At 36.7% G+C, this 24,600-nt stretch overlaps 1 protein-coding gene and 1 pseudogene across 1 annotated transcript; both read left to right on the top strand.

Annotated features, from left to right (window-relative positions):
- Nucleotides 1-667: 667 nt before the first annotated feature.
- LOC131035743 (DEAD-box ATP-dependent RNA helicase 42) lies at nucleotides 668-4,696 on the top strand. Its single transcript, XM_057967482.2, has 2 exons — nucleotides 668-1,636; nucleotides 1,722-4,696. Exons 1-2 carry the CDS (start codon nucleotides 1,083-1,085, stop codon nucleotides 4,570-4,572), a joined length of 3,405 nt encoding a protein of 1,134 aa, XP_057823465.1. The 5' UTR covers nucleotides 668-1,082; the 3' UTR covers nucleotides 4,573-4,696.
- Nucleotides 4,697-4,702: 6 nt separating this feature from the next.
- On the top strand, nucleotides 4,703-24,188 carry LOC131035744 (dihydrolipoyl dehydrogenase 2, mitochondrial-like; annotated as a pseudogene).
- The last annotated feature ends 412 nt before the right edge of the window (nucleotides 24,189-24,600 follow it).

Genomic DNA, 24,600 nt, shown 5'->3' with positions numbered 1-24,600 from the left:
AGAAAGCCCAATGTTTCACTACTGTGAGCATCACCTAGATGCAATGAGTGGTAAGTGGACCATTCATTCTCATGAGAGATGGGTTCTTGTGAACCACTACTCATACAACACGAGTCAATGAATTTGACTAGAAAACTACACGGTTGATAGCAATATTATAATATTATTGAACTACTTAGAAAGTTACAAATACAACCAAGAGAAACAAAACTGACACATATATAATACCACCACTACCATTGACCCGAGAGAAATGAAATCTAATGTATCAACAGGTATGAGCTAACCCAAGGTGCTTTCATTGCTTGATACCTACGATACTTGGAATAAGCTTCTTGAAGGATATGACAAACACTTCAAAAAGAGGTGGTGAGGAATTAGAAATGACTGGAGCTAGGGCTAGAAAACCATTCATTCTCATGAGAGATGGGTTCTTGTGAACCACAACTCATGAGAGATGGGTAATAAATGGACCATTCATTCTCATTAGAGATGGGTTCTTGTGAACCACTACTCATAAAACATAGACCAATGAATTTGACTAGAAAACTACACAATCGATAACAATATAATAATATTATTGAACTATTTAGAAAATTACGAAGAGAAACAAAACTGACACATATATAATACCACCACTAGCATTGACCCGGGAGAAATGAAATCTGATATATCAACAAGTATGAGCTAACCCAAGGTGCTTTCACTGCTTGATACCTACGATACTTGGAATAAGCTTCTCGAAGGATATGACAAACACTTCAAAAGGAGGCGGTGAGGAATAAGAGATGCCTGGAGCTAGGGCTAGAAAACCAGGGCATCCATTTCAGGGGTCGATCAGTCATGCGGGAAAGAATCGCTTCACCCGGACTCGCTTTAAAGGGCATGTCGAGCGGGTGAATGCCCAACCGTTCGATTGCTCTCCCGCTGGCCTATAGATAGTAGGGGTCCAATCGGTCGATCTTACTCACGAAGTGCAGTGAGCGGCAGTGGGCAAATCGGCCCAGAATTTGTTCGTCTAAATCTGAAATCGTGTGGATTTGATTTTTGTGAAGGAAGGATAAAGCAGAGGGATTTTAATTATGGAGGATGGGAAGCACCGATCGAGGAGGGATGATGCAGACAGGAAAGAGAGTTATAGAAGAAGCGAGCGAGAACGCAATGGCGAGAAGCATACTGAGAGAGAGAGAAATAGAGACAGAGAAAGGGAAAAGGGAAAGGAAGAAAAATCTGACAGAAAAAGAGTCAGGGAAAAATCTGAAGAGAGGGAGATTGAGAAAAAGGACCAAGATTATCGAAGGTCAGAGAAGGAGAGGAATTCAGAGAAATATAAGGACTCAAGGTATAGGGATTACAGGGACAAGGAAAAGGAAAAGGATAACACTAAGAGTAGGCATAGGGATGACCGGGAAAGAGTTAAAGATAAGGAGAAGGATGAGAAGGAGAAACTCAAGGAAAGGATCAGAGACAGAGACCGCAAGCAGCGGGATTCTGAAAGGGTTAGGGATTCAGATTCCGACAATGAGCGGGATCAGAAGCGAAGAAAAAAAGAAGATTCTTTAAGAGGAAAGGAAAGAAATAAGGATAAGTATAAGGACGATGATAGAGAAAGGGAAAGGGCCAAAGAGCACACCAGGTACACATTTGTGGTTTTATGTTGTTTTTAGATCACTACCAACTTAGGTACTGGTTTTTTGAACTTTTAAAAATATTTGCTTCAGGCACAGGGATGATGAAGATGTTGGAAGAAGAAATAGAAGCGATAGGCATAGGGAAGAGGACGAAGATGCCAAGGGCAGGAAAATTTTGGATACAAAGAAAAGAAAGAATGAAGAGAGTGAGGAGGAGACAAAGGTTAAAGAAGATATGGAGGAGGAGCAAAAGAGGCTTGATGAAGAAATGGAAAAGAGACGGCGGAGAGTTCAGGAGTGGCAAGAGCTCAGGCGGAAAAAAGAGGAAAGTGAGAATGAGAAAAGAAAAGAGAAGAATGAACTGGAGCCTAAATCTGGGAAGAAGTGGACTCTGGAGGGTGAAGAATCAGATGATGAATTGGATTTAAAAAATTCTATGGTTGAAAATGGTAATGTAGCACTTGATGAGGCTGGAAGTAAAAATCTGCAGAATGGAGAAGCCATGGATATTGATAAAGTGGAGGCCAATGATGAAGAGGAAGTTGACCCTTTAGATGCATTTATGAACACATTGGTTGTGCCTGATACTGAGAATGTGAGCAGCAAAACTGATAATTCCATAAACATCGGAAAGGAAGTGAAGGATATAAACAAAAAGAAATCAAACAAAGGCAGTCTTGGAAGGATTATGCCTGGTGACGATTCTGATGCAGACAATGATGAAGTTGGAGATGATGACGAGAATCAAATAGATGATGAAGATGATGATGAATTCATGAAAAGAGTGAAGAAAACTAAAGTTGAGAAGTTATCGGTTGTAGACCATTCCAAGATTCAATATCCTCCTTTTAGGAAGGACTTCTATCATGAAGTAAGAGAAATTTCTCTGATGACAGCAGAGGAAGTTGCAGCATACAGAAAGGAGCTAGAGTTGAAGATTCGTGGTAAGGATGTGCCAAGGCCTGTGAAGACATGGAACCAGACAGGATTGACACGGAATGTCCTCGAAGTTTTAAAGAAATTAGGATATGAAAAACCTATGTCTATACAAGCCCAAAGCCTTCCGATTATCATGAGTGGAAGAGACTGTATTGGTATAGCAAAAACAGGTTCAGGTAAGACTCTCGCATTTGTTTTGCCTATGCTAAGGCACATCAAGGACCAGCCTCCTCTAGCTTCAGGTGATGGCCCGATTGGACTCATTATGGCCCCCACAAGAGAGCTTGTACAGCAGATTCATGCTGATATTAGGAAATTTTCCAAGGTTCTTGGCTTAAGTTGTGTGCCTGTCTATGGAGGATCTGGAGTGGCACAACAAATCAGTGATTTGAAGCGAGGTACCGAAATTGTTGTTTGCACACCTGGTAGAATGATTGATATCCTATGTACAAGTGGAGGTAAGATAACAAACCTAAGCAGAGTCACCTACCTTGTTATGGATGAAGCGGATCGGATGTTTGATATGGGCTTTGAGCCTCAGATTACTAGGATAGTTCAAAATACAAGACCAGACAGACAGACTGTGCTCTTCTCTGCCACATTCCCTCGGCAGGTGGAGTTTCTTGCTCGGAAAGTGTTAAATAAACCAGTGGAGATTCAAGTAGGTGGGCGTAGTGTTGTTAATAAGGATATCGCACAGTCCATTGAAGTGCGTCCTGAAGGTGAGAGGTTTTTGAGACTTTTGGAGCTCCTTGGTGAGTGGTATGAAAAGGGTAAAATTTTAGTGTTTGTGCATTCTCAGGAGAAGTGTGATAGTCTATTCAAGGAATTGCTTAGACATGGCTATCCATGTCTTTCACTTCATGGAGCCAAGGACCAGACAGACCGGGAGTCTACTATTTCAGATTTTAAGAGCAATGTGTGTAATTTGCTAATTGCTACTAGTATTGCAGCAAGAGGTTTAGATGTTAAAGAGCTCGAGCTTGTAGTAAATTTTGATGCACCAAATCACTATGAAGATTATGTCCATAGAGTGGGGAGAACTGGAAGAGCAGGTCGCAAGGGTGTTGCTGTTACCTTCATTTCTGAAGAAGAGGATAGATATGCTCCCGACCTTGTTAAAGCATTGGAGTTATCTGAGCAAGCTATACCCGAGGACCTCAAAAAACTTGCGAGTGGGTTTATGGCCAAGGTGAGCCAAGGTACTGAACATGCTCATGGCACTGGTTACGGTGGTAGTGGATTCAAGTTCAATGAAGAGGAGGAGGAAGCCAGGAAAGCTGCAAAGAAAGCCCAAGCAAGAGAGTATGGATTTGAAGAATATTATAAGTCTGATTCTGACTCTGAAGATGATGGAATACGCAAGGCAGGAGGTGACCTTGAACATTCTGCAGCTCTTGCTCAAGCTGCAGCATTGGCTGCAGCAACAAAAGCAAGTATTACTTCAATGCCAATGTCAGTGCCCAACTCAGGAGCACTAGCAACTGCGGGCTTATCGACTGGGGCTCTACCTGGAGAAACTTGGGTAGGAGGGACAGCAACTGTTTCCGGCCTTTCTGGAACAACATTACCTGTATCTGGTCTGGCCGGTGCCTTCCCTGTTCCAAATGATGCAGCTGCGAGAGCACAGGCCTTAGCTGCAGCTCTTAATCTACAACATAATCTTGCAAAGATACAGAAAGATGCTATGCCAGAGCACTATGAAGCTGAACTAGAAATCAATGATTTCCCTCAAAATGCACGATGGAAGGTAACACACAAGGAGACCTTGGGACCTATTAGTGAGTGGACAGGGGCTGCGATCACAACAAGGGGTCAATATTATCCTCCTGGAAAAATTCCTGGACCAGGAGAACGCAAGCTTTATTTGTTTATTGAAGGTCCGACAGAATCATCAGTAAAGAAAGCCAAAGCTGAGTTGAAACGAGTCTTGGAAGATTATACAGCACAGTCTCTTTCTTTACCAGGATCGGTTCAACCTGGGAAGTACTCTGTTCTATGAAGTTTTTAAAGGAATGTTGTTTGGACTGTTTTCATTTCTATAAAATTACAAAGAGTGAACTGATAAATTGTATATCACTATCATTTGGTACTGTTACAATAATGATTCTACATTATTATTTCAATACTTTTCAATCACCATCACTTTGATGACCATATCTGCAGTGGCCATTGGAGCAGTTTTCTTCTGCCTTGCTCTTCTACATATAATTGCTGTACTTGAATAGTGCTCGTAGTGCATTTGAGGTGTGTTAAAAGTGTAGCTTTTCATGTCCAGCATTATCTTATATTTGAAGTATGATTTGGCTGTAGTGGTATGCTTGTTGAATTTGTAGTTCCTTTTATATCTTCTGTGCAGTGACTTATTGTATCTTTCATCTTTGGTAGGTATGCATCTTTTGGTATGAAGATAGATGTCAATTAGTTAAATCTTATCTGGAGAAATCTGATTCAATTAGCATACTGCAGATTTAATTTTTCTATCAGGTCATATGCAGCAAATAATAAATTTAGTTGCATGCCATCATTTTCTGTATTTTGACAAGAATGCCAAGGGAAGTCACATCATGAAAGCTTGAAGTGCCTACAGAGAACAATCTATACGGTACCATATCCAGTTGATTCTTTCTCATTTTGAATGAAATTTGTCACTAATTTTACATTTTTCCACAACTGTCTATCATGAGGCCAATTTTAATTTTGATTGTATTGGCAGGTTATGATACATTTCTGTTTTTCCCATGCAACTTTCTATGAAGTCCATATGGAGTGATTTGATTCAATTGCTTTTGAGATTTGATCATATGCTAGAAATGAAGAAGCCTATTTGATGAATATCAGTGGCTGTAATATAAACCGCATCATTTTTATGACGCAAAAAGTGAAGATGTTTCTTGTTTTTACAGCATGGCTCCATTAATCTTGTTTGACTGTGTTTGATATTTCTAATCTTTTTGGCTTTACATCCTAGGCATTCCAGGTGTTAAGTAGTTGTTGTGACATTTTCGCACATCGCCCCATTGCGAATGGGGACCCCCTTGTTTTTGCTTTTTAGGGTAGTGTTTTGGAGTCTTAAGGTTTTGTCTCCATTCTCTTGCCTCTGAGTTTTTCAAAATTTGGAGGAGCCATCAAATTGATAAGGAGAAGTATTGGTCGAAAGGGTGTTTTCGTGCTACAAATGTGCTCAGATAGGTCGAAGGAGTAAAATCGCGATTTCCCGAGACCAATTCTGCTAACTTCCTAATTTTAGGAAATTTTGCTTGTTTGTTTTTTTCCAAATTTAGAAAGTTTTGTTTTTGGCATTTTGGGGCCAATCTGGGAACTTGCTTTTTCGGTCTGTTTTTTTTCTAAAAAGTAGAAAGTTGCTTTTTGCTTTTTCCAAGATCACGGATGGTTTCAGAGTCAGGAAAAGAGTGAAGTCAAGAAGGTTCATCCAGAACAACCAGTTATGAAGTTGCTTTCAAATCCAGAAGATGTTTTCTAAAAGGCTAATTGAAGATCACCATAATTTGACTAAGTCTAGAACTCAAATTAAGAAATTCCTTGTTCAAATCATGAAGAATGCCTGTCCATGGAGGAATTTCTTGTTTCATGATGAAGTTTGCTATGGGAAAAGAAGAAGTCTCCTTGCTCAAGTAATGAGTTAGCCGGAGTCAAGAAATTCCTAACTAAGCATGAAGTTTGCTCAAGAATGGTGAAAATTTCTTGTTTAAATGTCAAAGTTCACTCAGCAATGAAGAAATTTCCAAGGCAGCACCAAGTCCGCCCATGGTATGGAGAGGAAGAATCCTCAACCATGATGAAGTCCGCCTAGGAATGGTGGCAAAATTTCCAAGCCAACACCAAGTCCGCTCTCAAGACATAGCAAATTTCTTTGCTCCATGCTGAAGTCCACCCAAGGATAGCACAAACTTCCCTTCCCTACTATGAAGTCCCCCCAAGGTGAAGGAAATTTTTGTCAAGTGCTAGCAATGTCTGCCCCCCATGGTGAGTGAGAAAGTTCCCTAAGCCACATGAAGTCCGCCCTAGGTGGATAAATTACAAGAAAAACAAAGGTTTGAAAAGCCAGGACAAAATTCGCCCAAATGTAGAAGAGAAACAATGGGGTGGATTAAAACTAGTATGGAATTAAAGAGAATTAAAACAAAAAGTGAAAAGCATGAAGGAATTCGCCAAAGTGTTGATGACAAGGTGAATAAAGCAAAAGCCAAACACAAGAAGAAAAGTCACTCAAGTGAGAGAGAAGAGTTTGAAAAACTTTGACAAAGTCTTGAAGGAGAAGAAAAAGGAATTAAAACAAGAATGCGCCCAAGTTTTGGAAGAAAAACAATTAAAGCACAAGTAAAATCGCTTAAGGGAAAGAGTTTGAAAGTGAATTAAGGCAAAGAGATTAAAGCAAGAAATTGCCATTAATTAAAACAAAAAAAAACAAAAGGGAAGGTTCGATTTCAAGCCCAAAGCATGACTTGATTCATTGCAAATAAAACTCATTAAAACAAAAAAACAAGGCAAGGCAAGGGTCGAATTCCCTATCAACATAGGCATTGGCAATTCATTATTTACAGGTTGCCTCTCATACTTAGAAATTTGAGCTCTTCCAAGAATTTCTTTCAAGTTGAGGGGTGGATTTTTAAAGTGAAATTGCAGGTGCAAGGTGATTTAAGGAAGAAATCAGGCCAAGTTGAAGAATTTCTTCAAAATTTTCAGGTCTAGAAACATTTTCAAGGCAGATTTTTTAGGATTATAGTCCTTCAAAATTCCTTCTTTAGTCTGAATTTCTGATTCTCAGACTTGCACATAGAATTTCCACCTCAAATTCTTCAAACTCAGATAAAAAACGATGTTGCTTTTTCAATCTTGAAGGCAGAAATTTCATAAATCAGACTTAATTTCATAATTTCCAGAATTTTTCCAAGTCTGATTTTAATTTTCATTTTTAAAAAAAAATCTGATTTTCATTCCTAAGTTCATAATCAGACTTGGCTCCATAATTTCCAAGGTTTTACCAACTCTGATTTTAAATTTTCAGACTTTTTCGGTCTGATTTTAAGAATTTCAACTTATGAGAAAAATCAGAGTTATCCTTCAAAATTCCTTAAACTCAAGGAAGGATTTCAAGAAATGTGTAGAATCTCAAACCCCCTTATTGTTCTCCAGGTGGTGGATGTCAACTCAAGGAAGGATTTCAAGAAATGTGTAGATGAGATTCAATAACAAAGGACCAAAGCTGGAGTCCAAGATCGTGATGGAAAAGAAAAGGGTTGGCAATACCAACCTTATCCATGCAGACCTCAAAGACTTCAAGAAAAGAAGGCGGCAAAGTATTCCTTGGAAAAGATGAAGATTGATGATGCCAAAATAAAAGAAACAATCAAAACAATATAAGACAAGGTCTTCATCATAGTCTCCGATGTACTTGAGCAGGAAATAGTTTGAGACAAGGACGTGCTTGAACAACTTCTTCACTGCTGCAAATTCAATCCGGAAGCAACATTGAGGATGGTAATCGAAAGCTGATAAGATGGATCTGATGGAAAACAAGGTTGACATAATGCCAAGTGTCCCAATGGAAGAGTTGGGCTCCCTAATGATCATGTTCATTGAATTTTCTGCCAAAGGAAAGGATAAGGCATGGGGCTTTAATGTTTTAATCTTGGTTGTTGATCTTGGATCAATTTGGGTCGTTGTTTTGTAATGGGGTGTCTATATAAACCCTCCTCTCATTTGTAAAGGGAGAGATTTTTGAGAAATTGTTATAGTGATACTTCTTTAGTGTTGAGACATTATTCATTGTTTAATTGTTGGTGAATTTTTGTCTACTTTTGCAATTTAGCATGGTTTCTTGGCTCTCAATAGAATAGATTTCATTTTCAAGTTGATAGAGTGAATGAAGGATTTGATAGAATTGCTTAATGTGGAATGGATGTGTTCATACTTTTGATAATCAGATGATTTTCAATTATTGTGCAAAGTTAGTCTGAACCAATAAATGAAAACTTAACTTCTATTGCTATATTCATTGTTTAAAATGTTGGTGAATATCAGTGATATGAAAATCTTTTAAATTCCTTAGAAGATAGCACCGTTTTTGTGTAGTTGTCGAATTTGGCGAAGCAAGAATTGGTTTTAATTCCACTTTTGCAATTTTTGTCTCTAGAGTTAATAGGATTAGCTTAGGATTAGAATTATACCCCTAAATCTTCACCCTTTTTCCTCTTTTCAAGTCTTTGTAGAAGTAGGATCAAAAGAGAACTTATTGCAAAATTATTTCAAAAAGAGAAAGTTACAAGTGTTGACAATCAATAGAATCCTTTGATTGAATCGCTCCTCGAGCAATTGTGCAAGTCCCTCTTGAGATTACCAACATATTACAACGAACCGATTGAGACTATCCACATGAATTTGGAACCTTAGAGTCGTCTTTGTGATCACACAGTCCATCTGTTTAGCACATAGAAGATTTTGATCAAGAGAGAATAGGATGTCCCAGGGTGTTTTATTCTAAGTTGCGTGTGCATAAAAAAACACACCAACAATAGTCTGTAACATCTTTTTGTGTTTTTACTTGAGGATACAAGAATTTAATGAAATCCCCCTATTCTTTCTCCTTCCTTTTAATTCATATCATTTCATTTCTATGCAGAAGACACCAAGGGAATTTCAATGCAATTTTTTTTATAATTAGATGATTTTGTTCTTTGATCCTATTTTTTAATTTTTCTTCTAGAGCGCTAATTTAGTTAGTTTTTGTTAAATTGAGGGAAATGTAGAACCTTGTTTTTTGTTTTTATTTGAGGATACAAAACTTCAATGAAATCCTACTATTCTTCCTCCTCCCTTTTAATTCATATTATTTCATTTCTATGCAAAAGACACCAAGGGAATTTCAATGTGATCTTTTTTATAATTAGATGATTTTGTTCTTTGATCCTATTTTTCTTTTAGAGTGCTAATTTAGTTTGGCTGTGTTAAATTGAGGGAAATGTAGAAGCTTGATAAAGCTTAAATGCATTCAATGTGTGTTTTTTTGATGAAAATTTACACATTAGTCAGATCCCCCAAATATTTTTTTTTTCAATAGTTATATCTTAGTGTTCTAAAATTGGAATCTTTGAAGTGTACTGACGGACAACTCCACTTTTTAATTCTTCCACTCAAGTTTGGAATGATAGGTTATGGGACCATTCACATTCTCAAAGAAAATGTTTGAAACTTTGTTTCAAATGATTCAAGATATTAAAAAAAATGTTGGTAGTTTTTCAGAAGTCGTACTCATTTAATTGCTGTACTTGAATAGTGCTCGAAATGCATTTGAGGTGTTAAAAGTGTAGTTTTTCATATCTGGCATTATCTTATATTTGAAGTATGATTTGACTGTAGTGGTATAATTGTTGAATATGTAGTTCCTATTTATATCTTCTGTGCAGTGACTTGATTGTATCTTTCATCTTTGGTAGGTATGCGTCTGTACACTGCTCTGAAATGATCTGTAGGATGCATGCATCTTTTGGTATGCAGATAGATGCCATTTAGTTAAATCTTACCTGGAGAAATCTGATATAATTAGCATACTGTAGATTTAATTTTTCTATCAGGTCATATGCAGCAAATAATACATTTAGCTGCATGCCACCATTGTCTATATTTTGACAAGAATCCTAAGGGAAGTCACATCGTGAAAGCTTGAAGTGCCTACAGAGAACAATCTATAAGGTAACATATCCAGTTGATTCTTTCTCACTTAAAATGAAATTTGTGTCATTAATATTGTTGCTATTTCACAACTGTCTGTTATGAGGCCAATTTTAATTTTGATCATGCTGGCAGGCTATGGCACATTTCTGTTTTTCTCATGCAACTTTCTTTGAAGTCCATATGGAGTGAATGGCTTGAATTGTCTTTGAGATTTGATTATACGTTATAGGTTAAAAAGCCTATTTGGTGAAGAACTGTGGCTGTAATATGAACTGCATCCTTTTTACTTAGTTGCTAGTTCTGGTATGGGTTCAGATATGGGGTTTTGGTATACCAGTACAGCGAATTTTTTTCACTACCAAACTTGATAAGAGCTTGAGGTCTACTGGAGAAGAAGTTGATCCTGATGGAATGTTGGCAAGGTTTGGACTGTTGCATGTTTGAATCCGAGAAAGTGAATTTGAGAAAGTTCTGTGCCTATCTATTTATGTCAAAGATCCTGGTTTTGAGTGGAGGATTAGATGCACTTGTTAATTGTAATGCCTAGTAATCAGTGTAAATGTAGATGAAACCCAAGGTGGAAATGCTAATTTATATCACTATTTCACTTTTTCCTTATCAGTTAGGGCATGATCAATGACTTGTTGAGAGTGTAAAGGGTCATTTAAATCTAGTATGTGATCAAATTCCTTGTAGGTTTTGATCAAACAAACCCTTGCTAGAGAATTGTTAACTTCGAAGGAAACATTGGACAATCCCTTTCCAAGAACTCCCAAACAAATACAGTTAGTCACAAGATTAATTTACAACTAGCAACCCCACAAAGTTTTCATTTTCAATTAAAACTGTTTAATCATTAGTAGGCTAGCTTTAACTAGATTAACATATCAAATAACCTTTACAACCCACGATCCAAACACTAAGATTAAAAGAATTGTTACACAAGAATAGAATGCGTTGTGTAGGCCAAAGATGAAAAAATCGGTTGAATCGCGATTTATTGCGAGCTATTCAGCCAAACGATTTAATCGTCGAATAAATCGTGGTCGATTTAAAAAAAAAATCGGGATCTGTTTAATCCAAAAAATCGCGATCAAAATGTCAAAAAATCGGGGTTTTAAAACCACGTTTTTTTTTCACTTGATAATCCTAAAAAGCGACTATGTTTTATGATTTGCAAAAGTCTTCTCCATCTGCGGATAACCAGTTCCATGTTGCGGCTGAAAGTTGCAGACCACGCGATGCTTTACCACGAGTAGGGTTTGGAGACGCATCGGCAAAAGTTGTAGCTCAAATATAAACATTAATATAAATGTTATAAAGAAAATCACTTATGTTAACGCTATCAACGGGGCCTTTTCATAAATTCAAAATAATATTTCAATATTAACATTATTTTAAATTCAAGGTCGTGAATTTATATTAACATTACTATGATCACTATCGACACTTAGATTAAGATTAAAAGTTGTCAGGTTTAATATTTAATATATCAAAAATTAAATATTTTAGAATGTTATTTTTATTTATTAATATATAAAATTTGACAAATTTAAATTAAAATATTTAAATTAAATTAAACAAATTTAATATTGTTTATTTTCATATTATTTTAATATATTATTTATATTTTCTAAAAAAATTAAATTTATATAAAACGAATTACCGATAACAGGTTACTCACGGCATGTCAAGTGTTTTTTAAAGAATATTTTAAGAAATTATATATTTTCGAATGTTCGATAAATTTGCCAATTTATTGCTGATTTTTTTGCCGATTCCCGATTTTTAAAAAAATTTCGACCAAAAGATTTATCGCCGATTAAGATTTTTACATCTTTGGTGTAGGCTATATTCTTGCACAAAGAGTAAAGCATTATTAATACCACCAACACTAAACTCAACAATTACAAGCTAATCTTGACAAAGTCTCAATACCTTCACACTGTTTCATCAACTTTAATATAGAAGCCGAGGTTGTCACAATCACAATAGCATATAATCTTTCACAAAAGCTAGTACTTCTTTGAGATAGTCATCAACTTTAATGTTTTAGAGTTAAAAGAATCTCTTTTTAAAGCATTTTTATGTGTGATGTCATATCAAGAGAATGAGCAACCTAGCATTTTAACTAAGTTACCGATTCGGGTACGGATTCGACAAATTTTTTTTCCTTGGGTACGGGTACGTCTGTACATATATATATATATGTTTTAATTATATATATATATATATACATATATTATATATATGTTTTTGATGCATTTCATGCATCATAAGGGGCGAAATTAGGGTTTAGATGTTAAAAAAATATTAAAAAAGGTGTTTTTTAATTGTTTTTTGTGTTTTTATGACTCGTGGGCCCCGTTTTTGGGAACCCACAGGCCTTGGTTCTCCTGGGTCTGCCCAGGTTCTCCCTTGGTTCCTCTCGGGTCCTGCTCAAGTGGCTGGGTTCTTTGTGGGTCTTGCCACAGAGAACCCAGCCACCTGGGCAGGACCCGGGAGGAACCCAGGGAGAACCCGAGGAGAACCAAGACCCGGACCCAGCCCATTTTGCCAAGAACTGGTATCTTAGCATTTTAATGATGCAAATAGTGTAGATGTTTCCGCTTTTGACAACATGCCTTCATTAATCTTGTTTGACTGTATTTGATATTTTTAATCATTTTGGCTTTACATCCTAGGGATTCCAAGTGTGAAATAGAATGTAATCACTTTTTATGTTTTCATTTGATGCTTCAAAACCTGAATGAAATCCTACTATTCTTCCTCCTTCCTGTTAATTCATATCATTTTATTTCTATGCAGAAGATTTCAATGGAATTTCAATGGGTATTTTTAATAATTAGATGATTTTGTTCTTCAATCCTATTCTTCTTTTAGACTACTAATTTAATTTGGTTGTTTTACATTTGGGGAAATAAAGAAAATCGATAAGCGTAAATCGGTGTTACCTAGAAACGCATTTCCGACCTAAAGGCACGTTCCAGGAACGGAAACCGTTTCAGAGACTTGGGGATGATTGAAAATGTTTCCAAGCCGTCCCCAATCCCTGAAAGTTTTCGGAAATTGTCCCGGAAACTCGGAAATGGTCAACCTTTTTTTCGGGGACCGTTGACTGTCCTCGGGACGGTAGGGGACGCCCAAGCCGTCCCTTGACTTTCTCGGGGACGGATGGCCGTTTCCGATGGGAGGCAGAATTAAAAAAACAATTTTTCTTTTTTTATAAACATTATTTTTCATTATTTTTTTATAAAAAATTATTAATGAAAGCAATTAAATGTATTATAATGAAAATCACTGATAGAAAGTGATTAATTTTTTTAATTTTTAATAATTATTAATATCAAAAGAAACTGAGTGATTAAATTTTTTTATATTTTTACTTAGCTATCGATACCATATTATTGATATCAATATAATATTATATCGACATCATATGATATCGATTAAAGTCATACTTAGTTTTAAAGAAAATAAAAAAACATTGGCGGAGCTTTCATGGTAGCGCTCATAAAGGGAAGAAATACATAACTGGTGAAGACGTGAAGTGTGAAAGGCGAAAGGGTTTTTTCATTTTCATTTTGATTTTGGTTTGAGCAAGGGAAAAGAAGACTATGAAGTGTTCGATTCAATGATTTTAGAATTAGAATCTAGATTCGAATTTATAAATGTTATTATGTTGCTATGATGAATGTTTATTGTGTTACAATGTTATATAAATTATATATATATATATAGCCGTCCCCTGTCGTCCCCTTGTTTTGGGAAAATAAAAAAGCGTTCAGAAACCTATTTTCCCGCCCCCCTATCCCCCTGTCCTGAAAGCTCGAGGTAAAATAGGCATAAATGCATTCAATGTGCATCTTTGATGGAAATTTGCACATTAGTCAAATCGTCATGTATATTTTTTTTTTCAATACTTTTATATTAATGTTTTGAAACTTTTTGGGATCTTTGAAGTTTACTGATAGACGACTCCACTTTTTTATTGTTTCCATTCATTTTTGGGGTGATATGTTGAAACCATTCACATTCTCAATGAAAATGTTTGGAACTTTGTTTATAAATGATTTAAGGTATTAAGAAACCTTAAAATGATTTTAAGGTTTAATTATATACACAAAAAACACTTTAATTTAGGTAGGGTTTGAAGTTTTATTGGGTTTGATATTTATGATAGTTCACTTGGTTGAAAAAGGAGCTAGGACTTGTACAACATGGCACACCTTGAGGCGAGAATAGTCACTGAGCAAAAAATTACATAAAACTGCAAAAACATCAGTCCATTCGTACCCTAAAAAACATAGGAAAATTTGAAATACCACCAACCAGCTACTACCACCCTCAAAATATGGCTGATGAAATCAAATACTGTTTAAGGTCTAGGACTTTTAGTTGGGAAATCATGAACTCAACCAATCCTTCCAACTCCTGCCTTGTTCTTGAGGCCTGCACCTCTATTGGACACCCTATCAGCAACCACATTACTTGATTTTGAAACATGTTGAAATTCCATCCTTTTGAAAGATAGAGCCACCTCCTTTACTTCAAAGAGAGTAGTATTTAAAATCCAATTCCTACAATTAATTTTGCTGGAACTTCATTGACCAATTTGGAGTACCCTTATCCAACAGATGATTTCAACCGTTATCTCTTGCACTCTTTAAACCCTACAAAATTGACTCTAGGCTCAGCCATGCTAGAATCAATGCCAAAGTCATAGGTATGTATACTGATGGGCTGGCCTGCCTCATTCTTGAAGACATAACCACCACCAATTGCCATTGGATTGATTGCATTTGGTTGCATCGTTCTAGTCATCTTTTTTCGGGATACTCAAGTCAAGTGTAGGCTAGGATTCTCAACCCTTAAATGCCATCCCAAGACAGTTTTAAATATTCATGGGGTTGCCCATTGCAAATTCCATCCATTTAAGAACCAACTACAAAGTTGCGAATAATGGGGAAACAATTGAACGTCGGTCTCACTTAAGTAAGAGCTTTTTGATAAACTGCAACCTAAATGGTGTTCGCCTTATCCATACCTTTTGCAACCTAGATTTTAGAGTTTGGAAAGTCCTTGCAGTCCTTATTGCAAAGAAGAAGAAAATGATAAGTTAACAGATACAGCTCCGCTACCACCTCGATCCCATATCAAGGAATTAACCCTCCTAGCGGAAGGGATCGGCTAGTTGTCCAAGTTAGTACTTAATTTGGTGCAGTGAATCTCACTTCTAGGTTAGGGAACTTCAAATTCCGTACTAGTTGGCTCCCAATAATTCCTCATCGGATCACCAGCAATGTCTTAGAAATGGGAGATTAGGCTTGAATTTATAATTCTTCAAGAAAATGGATCTTATCTCCATTCTCCAAGCATCATTTGACATCATTCATAATCATCATCCCAAAGTTGTATCAAAGAAAAATCTTGATAATGGAATCATGAGGTGGAGACACCTCCATGGAAAGAATGTCCACCACCATCGAGATAAGTTTGGCTTGGAGAATTCAGCTCCACAAATTATACTTTTCCAATTCACCCACCAAACCATTTTCACACCCAATGCTCCATTCATCGTTTTGCAAAGTCTAATATTCTTACCACCTTTCCTTGGGCAGAAAATGAACACCCACATGATGAGATTGTATCTGCAAGTGGGGTTAGTGTCACGCCAGAGGAAGCTCCTATGAATTGACTCAATAGATTTGGTCACCTTACTATACATTTGAAAAGGAAACATAAAGTAAATCAGAACAATAGATAGCAAACATTTAGTCAAAGTGAAATGCCCAACAAACGAGAGGCACCTCCCTTTTCCAACCAGCCAATTTGTTTTGAATTTTATCACCACCTCTTTCCAAACCAAATCCTTCATTCTCTCTTCCATCAACAACATAGCCAAATATTTACTTGACAATCTCTCCACCTAAAAGCCAAGAATTCTTTGAATCTCAAGTTCCTTCAAATATTGATCTTTTAAAAAGTATATAATTTGGACTTAAAAGCATTTATTCCTTGACCAATGACTCATTCATACTTATCTAGAATGGACTTATAACCCTTGCCTACTTACCAAATGCCCTCCATCAAGAGTTTGTCATCCACAAATTGAAGGTGGGAGACATTATGCTCTCTAGTTGAGACCTAAAAACCTTTTAAATATTTAAATTAAACTAGCCCCTTCAAAGCTCAGCCCAAAAGCTCCACCACAATAAAGAAGAAGCTAGACAAGGGTCCCCTTGATGGAGACCGCACTTCGCTTGAAAAAAAGCCATTGAAGATTCATTGATCGATATAGAGTAGAAAGCTACAGAGAGAGATACAACCAAACACCCAATTGCACTACTTTTGACTAGAACCAAAATTTCACATTATTCGATTGGATTAGGAAATCCCATTCCACCTTATCAGAAGCCTTTTTTGTATCCAATTTAAGAAGCACCCACTCCTTTTTCCTAGTACACCTAGAGTGAACTGTCTCGTGAGCAATGACAATCACATCTGGAATCTATCTCCCCTTTAAAAAATCTCTGGTCCTTGAAGATGATATCCTTCAGTCAATGATTGAATTGAATGGCCATGACCTTGGTCACAATTTTGTAAATAAAATTGCACAAGGAGATTGAGTGGAATTCATCAAAGTATTTTTGGAGAATTGTTCTTAGTAATAAGAGCAATAAATGTAGAGTTTCAACATTTGAACATGGATCTCTGGGAGTGACATTCCTTAGCAGCCAGCCAAACATCTTCATAAACCAAATCCTAAACTTCTTAAAAAACCCTACTTGGAAGCCATTTGGATTGGGAGCCTTTTGAACGTCCAAAGAGAAGGTAGTTGCACGAATCCCATCCCAAGTGAAAGGACTTAGCAAGCCTTGGTTTTGTTTCTCAATAATCAAAGAAGGGATGTTGCGGAGAAGATCCTCCTTAGCATCTAAATCCTTAGGGGATATCGGTGCCAAAAGATTTTAAAAGAAGTCCAAATACTCTCCGAAATTATGTTTGCCTACCATCTAATCTAAGCAAGATGAAAAAATAGCAATTAATCCTAGACTTTTGTTACTAGAAAATCTCTTCCAATCGAAGGATACTATTATGAACATCCCTTAGCCATTGGTTGTGGCACGCATGTGATCATATACTCCGGACCTCACAATCAAAGATTCAACCACTTGAAGGCACGACTCCAATTGGAGTATTTTTCAAAAATATATCCCAATCTAGCCTTATTCCACTCCTTGGCACTTCTTTCCACCCTATCCAACTTTTGTTTTTGGATAATCGGTAGCAGCCCCTTACATCGACCCCCCATCAATTCTTAAAAGCCTTGCAAAATCTTGGAATCTCAAACCATAAGAATTCCATTTTAAACGAGCTCCTCCTTGGATGCTTAACTCCATTGATAGTGATCTCAATAGGCCAACGATCCGCACCATTAAAATGGATGACTCTGGCATCAAGGGCAATCTATTGCAGCAGCTAATCCGAGGAAACAAAGAACCTATCCAATCTGATCAAGATAAATTCCTCTGCACTTCGTCAATTGCTCCGGGTAAACCAACCATCCTCTGGTTTAACATCAGCCAAGGCACATTGACCATAGAAGTCCCGGAAAGAGTTTCAACCACTTACCTTGACACAACTACCACAAGACTTTTCATCAGCACCAAGAATAGCATTGAGATCTCCTCCTATCAAGCAATTATCTCTACAAAATGATCTTTGAGTAGCAATAATATTTTGCCACACATCCAATTGACTAGGTTCTAGATTAGGGCCGCACACATTTATAATTACATAGGGAAAACTTGTTTGAAGGTGCTTGAATTTAATGGTGATGCTTTGTTGGGACTCCGCCACCAAAGACCTCCTAAGCTTAGAATCATCCTACAAGATGGCCAGACTGTAATGCCCCGCCTAGAAATTAGGTCATTCCATTGCAAACGAAATAAGGAAATTACTAATGATTAACAGCTGGCTGACTATGTGAAGAATATTTATCACATTTTAATCCGTGTTGTCCGCTGGCTGACCACTTTATTATGTCAATTGCCCAAGAAAATATATCTTAGGCCGACTCCTGTTGTTATATGCAAATCAACAAACCTTATTATTTGTTTTTGGGCTGACCACACATATTAGCCAACCCCACATTGGCATATGATCCAAGGCATATATAAATAAAAGACTTAATTGCCAAGATAAAGGAGCAGTGATTGATTAATTAAGCAACAATGAATATATCATTACAAGGCGGTGATTCCCAAGGAATTTATGATATGCAATGATTAATAGAAGGCAGCGATTTTATTAAAGACAAATTAATTATGTCTCAAAGGGCAGTGGTTGGCATAACCAAGAGTCATGTCTTCTTAAAAGGTTGTCTTTCGTCTAAGAGGTGCCTCACTTCATGTAGGTATAATGATATAAAAAGATATAAGATTTTGTGGAGAATGAAGGATGACATAACATACATACACAAGCAGATGTGTGGAGCAGAAATGAAGATATAGAAAAGGGAAAAAAATAGTTTTATAAGGTAAGAATTATAAGGGGCCAGACATTCATATATTCAGAAAATTGTCTTATTTATAAGACTTCACAATTTTTTGAATATATGAAAGAAGCAGTCAGTAAACAACAAGTGAACGACATCAAAAGTATATTTTGGCACAAAGAATAGTGCATTGCATAATAGATTTGTTAATTTGTTAATGTCATCATTTGATAAATACAGATATTCCCATTGCCTTTAATATACACATAATATAGTGGGCATGTATAATGACGATAAGATTCATTTAAGACCTACCATCATTAAACCGTCTCATTATGGAGGGGGGATAGGTTACGTACAAGAAAGGCAAGTAGCATAAGGTCCATTTGAGTAGTGGTGACCCAAGAGGGACCGGGAGGCTGAGTGACAAGTGTCAATCCATGCTCCTGGGCTTGATGGACAGGCTCAAGGCACCTTGTATGATCCCCCAGGGTACTTCATGATGCAGGTAGGTTATTGGGGAAGATCTTAAGACAATTCTAATCGTATATCATATTAAGTATAGTGGTGTTTAGGATTCCTTTAATAACAGTGTGGAATTACATATATTTGCTCATCTATTATGATAATGATTAAAATTCTCTTTGAAACAGTGATAAAATATATGTTTATATATCTATTGAAAATTAACCTGATTGCAGGCTCTAAATCAAGGCATTAATCCAGGCCTCATATGAAGAATTCTAGGGCAAATTAAGTTAAGTCCTAATAAGGGACATTGAATAGACCCCTTGCAAATCCAACAATATCCACTATAACGCCTACCCTTGTTGATCAAAATCTCTTCAATAAGCCTTTTAAGCTATCTCCTACCACCTTATTCTAACCTTTGGAGCTTCTACTTCCAGCAGCTATTTCAACAAAGATTGCTTTTCAAGGGATTCGAGCCTCATAATATTTTAACTTATTGCCTTCATGATCTTTTGGACATTGGAGGTGCTTGTCTCCACTTTTGACATATTCCTTAGGGATATCTACGTTTCTTTTTCCAATCCTTCAAGTGCTTTCTTCTTAGCTTTATTAACCTCTGATTGTCTCCATTTCCTAATTCCAGACCCAATGAATCGACCAAATAAAAGGGATGTTTTAATATTATTTCTTTTTTCTCTCCTTGTGACCATATTTCATTCTCATCCAATGATTTTGTCTTCTATTCGATCTTTCCTTGGTTCTTCATCACTCTTATCTACATTTAACACTACCTTTCCACCCTTCAGATCATCCTAATTAACTTGTTCCTCTTTCCCCTAAGAGCGGTTGGATTGACTGTTAGTCACATCCACCTGTTGAGGGATTATCTTTGAGGAGTCACTGATAATTGGAGAGGATGATCCTCCCTTTGCTAGCCCCAAAGGAGAAGTCGGATCCAATAAGAACTCTTTGTTTGCTCCATCTATAGGAATTGATGCCGCCTCAATTTGATCTCTCGTATCTTAGATACTAGAGAGTTTGGCTCCTTATTCTTATTTTCTCTTGGCAACATTTTTTAGCCACATGGTGGATTTTCTAACATTTGAAACACCTGATTTGATGGCATGTGTAATCTAACTCTTGTATCTAATTCCCAAGGATTGATTTTAAGTTGATTGCCTACTTGATGGGGTTGCTTAAATCAATACCAACACGAATCTGAGGATAGGAGGCCATTTGCTTTTGTTCTGTGATCAACAAACTTTGGATATAGCAGTCCAATGAATCACTGTTAACCTGAAAACCTCATTTGACCAGAGCTCATGAGGGGGTTTGTGCATGCAAATCCAGACAGGAATGTCTTTGATAGGCTCCTTCGAGGGATCAAAACTAGGTGATTAGGCACAGATATAAAGGCTTGTGTTGCTCATGAACCAAGGGCCCCACTTCAAGATTCTATCTCAATCTTTCTTTTAATAAGGATAATCTGAATAAATCCCAATGCCATAAAATTGATCTCAGGTAGTGGATGCAAACTCCATTTCTGAGCAATCCACGATTTGATTTTTTCCATGGACAGCCAAATACCCACAAACTTAACAATGACTGCATTCTTCTTGAGCCATTCAACGGATTGATTCAAGAGAGTGTCTAGGATCACCAGCTTCAGAATCACATCATCAATCTCCACATTCACATTAAAAAGGAAATTTTTGCACTTCTTCATCTTGGATTTTTTTAACCATCCTTTGTGCCTCATATACTAGAGCTTCCCCTCCTAATAGACGACCCAGCTCTTGACTATCCGCCACCAATCTAGCCAAATTGCCTTTTGCAATTCTTATCACAAGATCCATACTGCCTCATTCTGGGTTGCTGCCCTTCCTTTTCACCCCTTCCTCCCCTGTTAGCTTACGGATGCCGCCTTCCTCGCCAGCTTTCACCATCAATATTTTGGTAGAAAGGCCACTTTGTTGACATCATCAGCAATAATCTGTGAGATGTGAAATCTTTTTTTTTTGTAGCTTGTCATGGCATGGGTGTACATGTATTAATCTCCATTCTTTGTCCCTATTATTTGAGATCCCTTTTCCTTCTTTTGGTGGTTACATTGAAGATTTGGAATTGCTTCTTTGTCCAATGCTATTAAGTTGTCATCCATAACCTTTTTTTAATTTTTTGTTTGGTGTCTTCAACTTCAGGTTCACTGCTCCTATCTTTGGATTTATCTGTTCCATCTTTTCGTTGATCTTGTTCCATTTTTTTAGTTTTTTATTTCAGCATCATGTGTGTTACTACCAAAAGTTGTGACTTATCTGAATATAGGAATGGGTTTCTAGTATCTACCTATTCAGAATGGGGTTCTATCATTAAGATTTATGATTCAAACCTTATATGTAAGTTCATATTGTTTGTCTCCATCTGTGAAGGTTTTACCAGTTTCCCCTTTTACTGCCTAGTGATGAATTATCCTACACTATTCCCCTGCACTGCTTTTCCTTGTTTTGCTTTATCCCAGCTCATCTAGTGTTTTAGAAGGCTATTTACAAAATTAATTTCACTCTTATTATCATCCTCATGTAAATATTTAACACAAGTGTAAAGTACATCTCATTATTAGAACCATAGTTCTTCAAAAGGAAGGTTATCTATCCTAGCACTGATAGACATGGGGGTTCTCTGAGTTTAATGTCATGGAGGGCTAGGATAGTGCTGAATTGTTTCAATTTTTCCTTGCCCATAATCTGAAAATCAAACTGATAATCATTAGTGAATAAACTAGATTTTCTTATATGTTAATCAATTCCTATCCCATGCATTGAATTTCTCCAAGGCGCATAGGAAGCAACTAGTTGAGATTTAACAGCTTGTATTATACTTGGAGATCTGGGCACTTTTACACTAATTCATCATCTTCAGGACTCTAATTGATTCCAATTTTCTTGTGCAATTGCATCTAGAAATATACAACGAAATTTTTCCCTTTTAATTTATGACGGTATTCGTTATGTGCAAATTAACAGTCAACTCAAGGTTAAGACCAAATATTTGTAGCTCAATTCACTGAGCACAGTTGGGGAGGGAGATATAATCTGTGATTATGTCATCCACTAAGGTTCAAAACCCTGGAGGTACTATAAATAAGTCATAAGGCCGGGATTATGCCCCGAGCCACTTTGGTGGAGTGGATACTCCTCATTCCTTGGCTCTCAACTGAAGAGGTATCATCTTAGACTTATGCTCCTATATTGGTTTGCAAAAATTATCTGGGTTTGACATAAAACCCTCCAACAAAATAAAGAAAAGAAAGTCAAGGTTAACAACTTTTTCTTTGAAGTTAGAATTGTGTCCATCTGAATTTGATCAATTCTACTAAAAGGTATTTGATATCTTGTTGCAGGGCTTCAATCCTCGCATATGTTTCACGAAGCCAAGTATTCATTTTTGGCCATGGTTGATAGTGGGATAGTTGGAAATTGACGTCCCTGCAATGATGGGGCAGAAAAGGAAAGCTGTAACTGATCTGACAAAAGGAATTGAAGGACCTTGTATATTTCTCTTCTCTAGCTAACGCATCCTGATGATGTATCATGGAGTATGTTTGGAAATGTTGATGGAAAAATTGCTTACATGGTCAAATCCGGAAACTATCAAGTTAAAGTCTCTTATATTAAAGGTGCTGGAAATATTATGTTTGGAAGTGAGGTGTCCATGGATCTTTTGTAGATAGTGAAAATAGTAGAGTGAAAGGGAAGTATATAGCAATTGGTTCAGAAGTGAATTGCCTTCCTGGAATTAGTATTGATGAAAAAAAATTATTGCATCCATAGGAGCACCGTGACTCAAGGAGGTCCCAAAGAAACTTGTGGTTTTCTGTACAAGAGGATAGATACATTGGCTTGGAAATGGGTTCAGTAAGTGAAAGTTTGGGCTCTGAAGCTACTGTTGTAGAATTTTCTTTTGATTTAGTTGTCTATGGATGGGGAAATTTGAAAAGCTTTCAAAGAAGACATTAGAGAAACAGAAAATGAAACTTATGGTGAAAATTAAGGTGACTGGTGTTGATGCATTAGGACCAGGTGTAAAGCTAACAGTAGAGCCAGCTTCAGGAGGTGAGCAGGCAACTCATAAGGCAGATTTAGTTCATATTTTTTCTGGTAAATTACCTTATACAAAAGGTCTGGACTGGAAGAGCTTGGGGTGAAGCTTGATAAAATGTGATGAGTGGAACTTGATGGCTATTTTAGGACAAATGTTCTTGGAATTTATGCTATTGTTGATGTGATTCCTCATCCCTTGCTTGCACACAAGGCTGAAGAAGATAAATGATAATATATCTCGTGTGGAGCTAATTGCAGGAAAATCTGGACATTTGAACTATGACACCATACCATAGCTGGAATTGTTTACACACACCTAGAGATAGCATTGGTCAGGAAGACAAAAGAGTAGTTGAAGGCACTCAGTATTTTTTATGCAGTTGGGAAATTTCCCTTATGGCAAATTGAAGGGCCAGAACTATTCATGATGCTGATGGAATGATGAAATTAATTGCAGAGAAAGAAACTGACAAAATATTAGGTAACCATATCATGAGCTCAAATGTTGGGGAGTTGACTCATGGAGCTGTAATTGCTTTGCAATACAGAGCATCTAGTGAAGACATTGCTATAACATGATTCGGACATTCAGTGAAGCTATCAAAGAAGCTTCCTTGGCAACATTTGACAAGCCCATACACACTTAGATTTATGATTACATTGGTGGTAGTTATCATACATGTATCTAATTTTGTCTGTTTCGCTATTGGATGCCGATTATTGGGATGGTGGTTACTGTTTGACAATGCTGTTGAAAATTGTTGCTTTGTCTTGGTTTTGAAACAGAGTATGACAATTTTGAATAAGTTGTGTAAAAGATATGCTTGGAATGCAGTAGAAGTTTGAAAATGATTGAGATGTTGTTACATTACACTGTTTTGTAGTATTTGATTTAAGTTTTGGGAATAGAAACCATGATAAGGTAAATATACTTGAGGATTGGAAAACTTTATTTTGCAATTTAGTTTATAATTTCTGTCACATTCTTTTTATATGTTAATTTAGAGCTGGTTTAAATCTTTACAAAAGCTCAACTGTTATTAGAAAAATATCTCCCACATTTGTTATTTGTGTATATCTTTGTTCTATACCATAAATTACATTGATGTAAAATAGTTTGCATAAGGTTAAGGGATCTATGGCAGAATTGAAGATAGTGGTAGTCTTTTTATAATCATGAGTGTGGGGATCAACTATATAGAGGTTTTTTTAAAGACAAACCAGTTGACTTGCAAGAACTGTATATATTTAAATTCACCAGATT

This window comes from Cryptomeria japonica, chromosome 5 (genome assembly GCF_030272615.1).
Source record: "Cryptomeria japonica chromosome 5, Sugi_1.0, whole genome shotgun sequence".
Lineage (NCBI taxonomy): Eukaryota > Viridiplantae > Streptophyta > Pinopsida > Cupressales > Cupressaceae > Cryptomeria > Cryptomeria japonica.
This window is presented reverse-complemented; position numbering and strand designations above follow the sequence as displayed.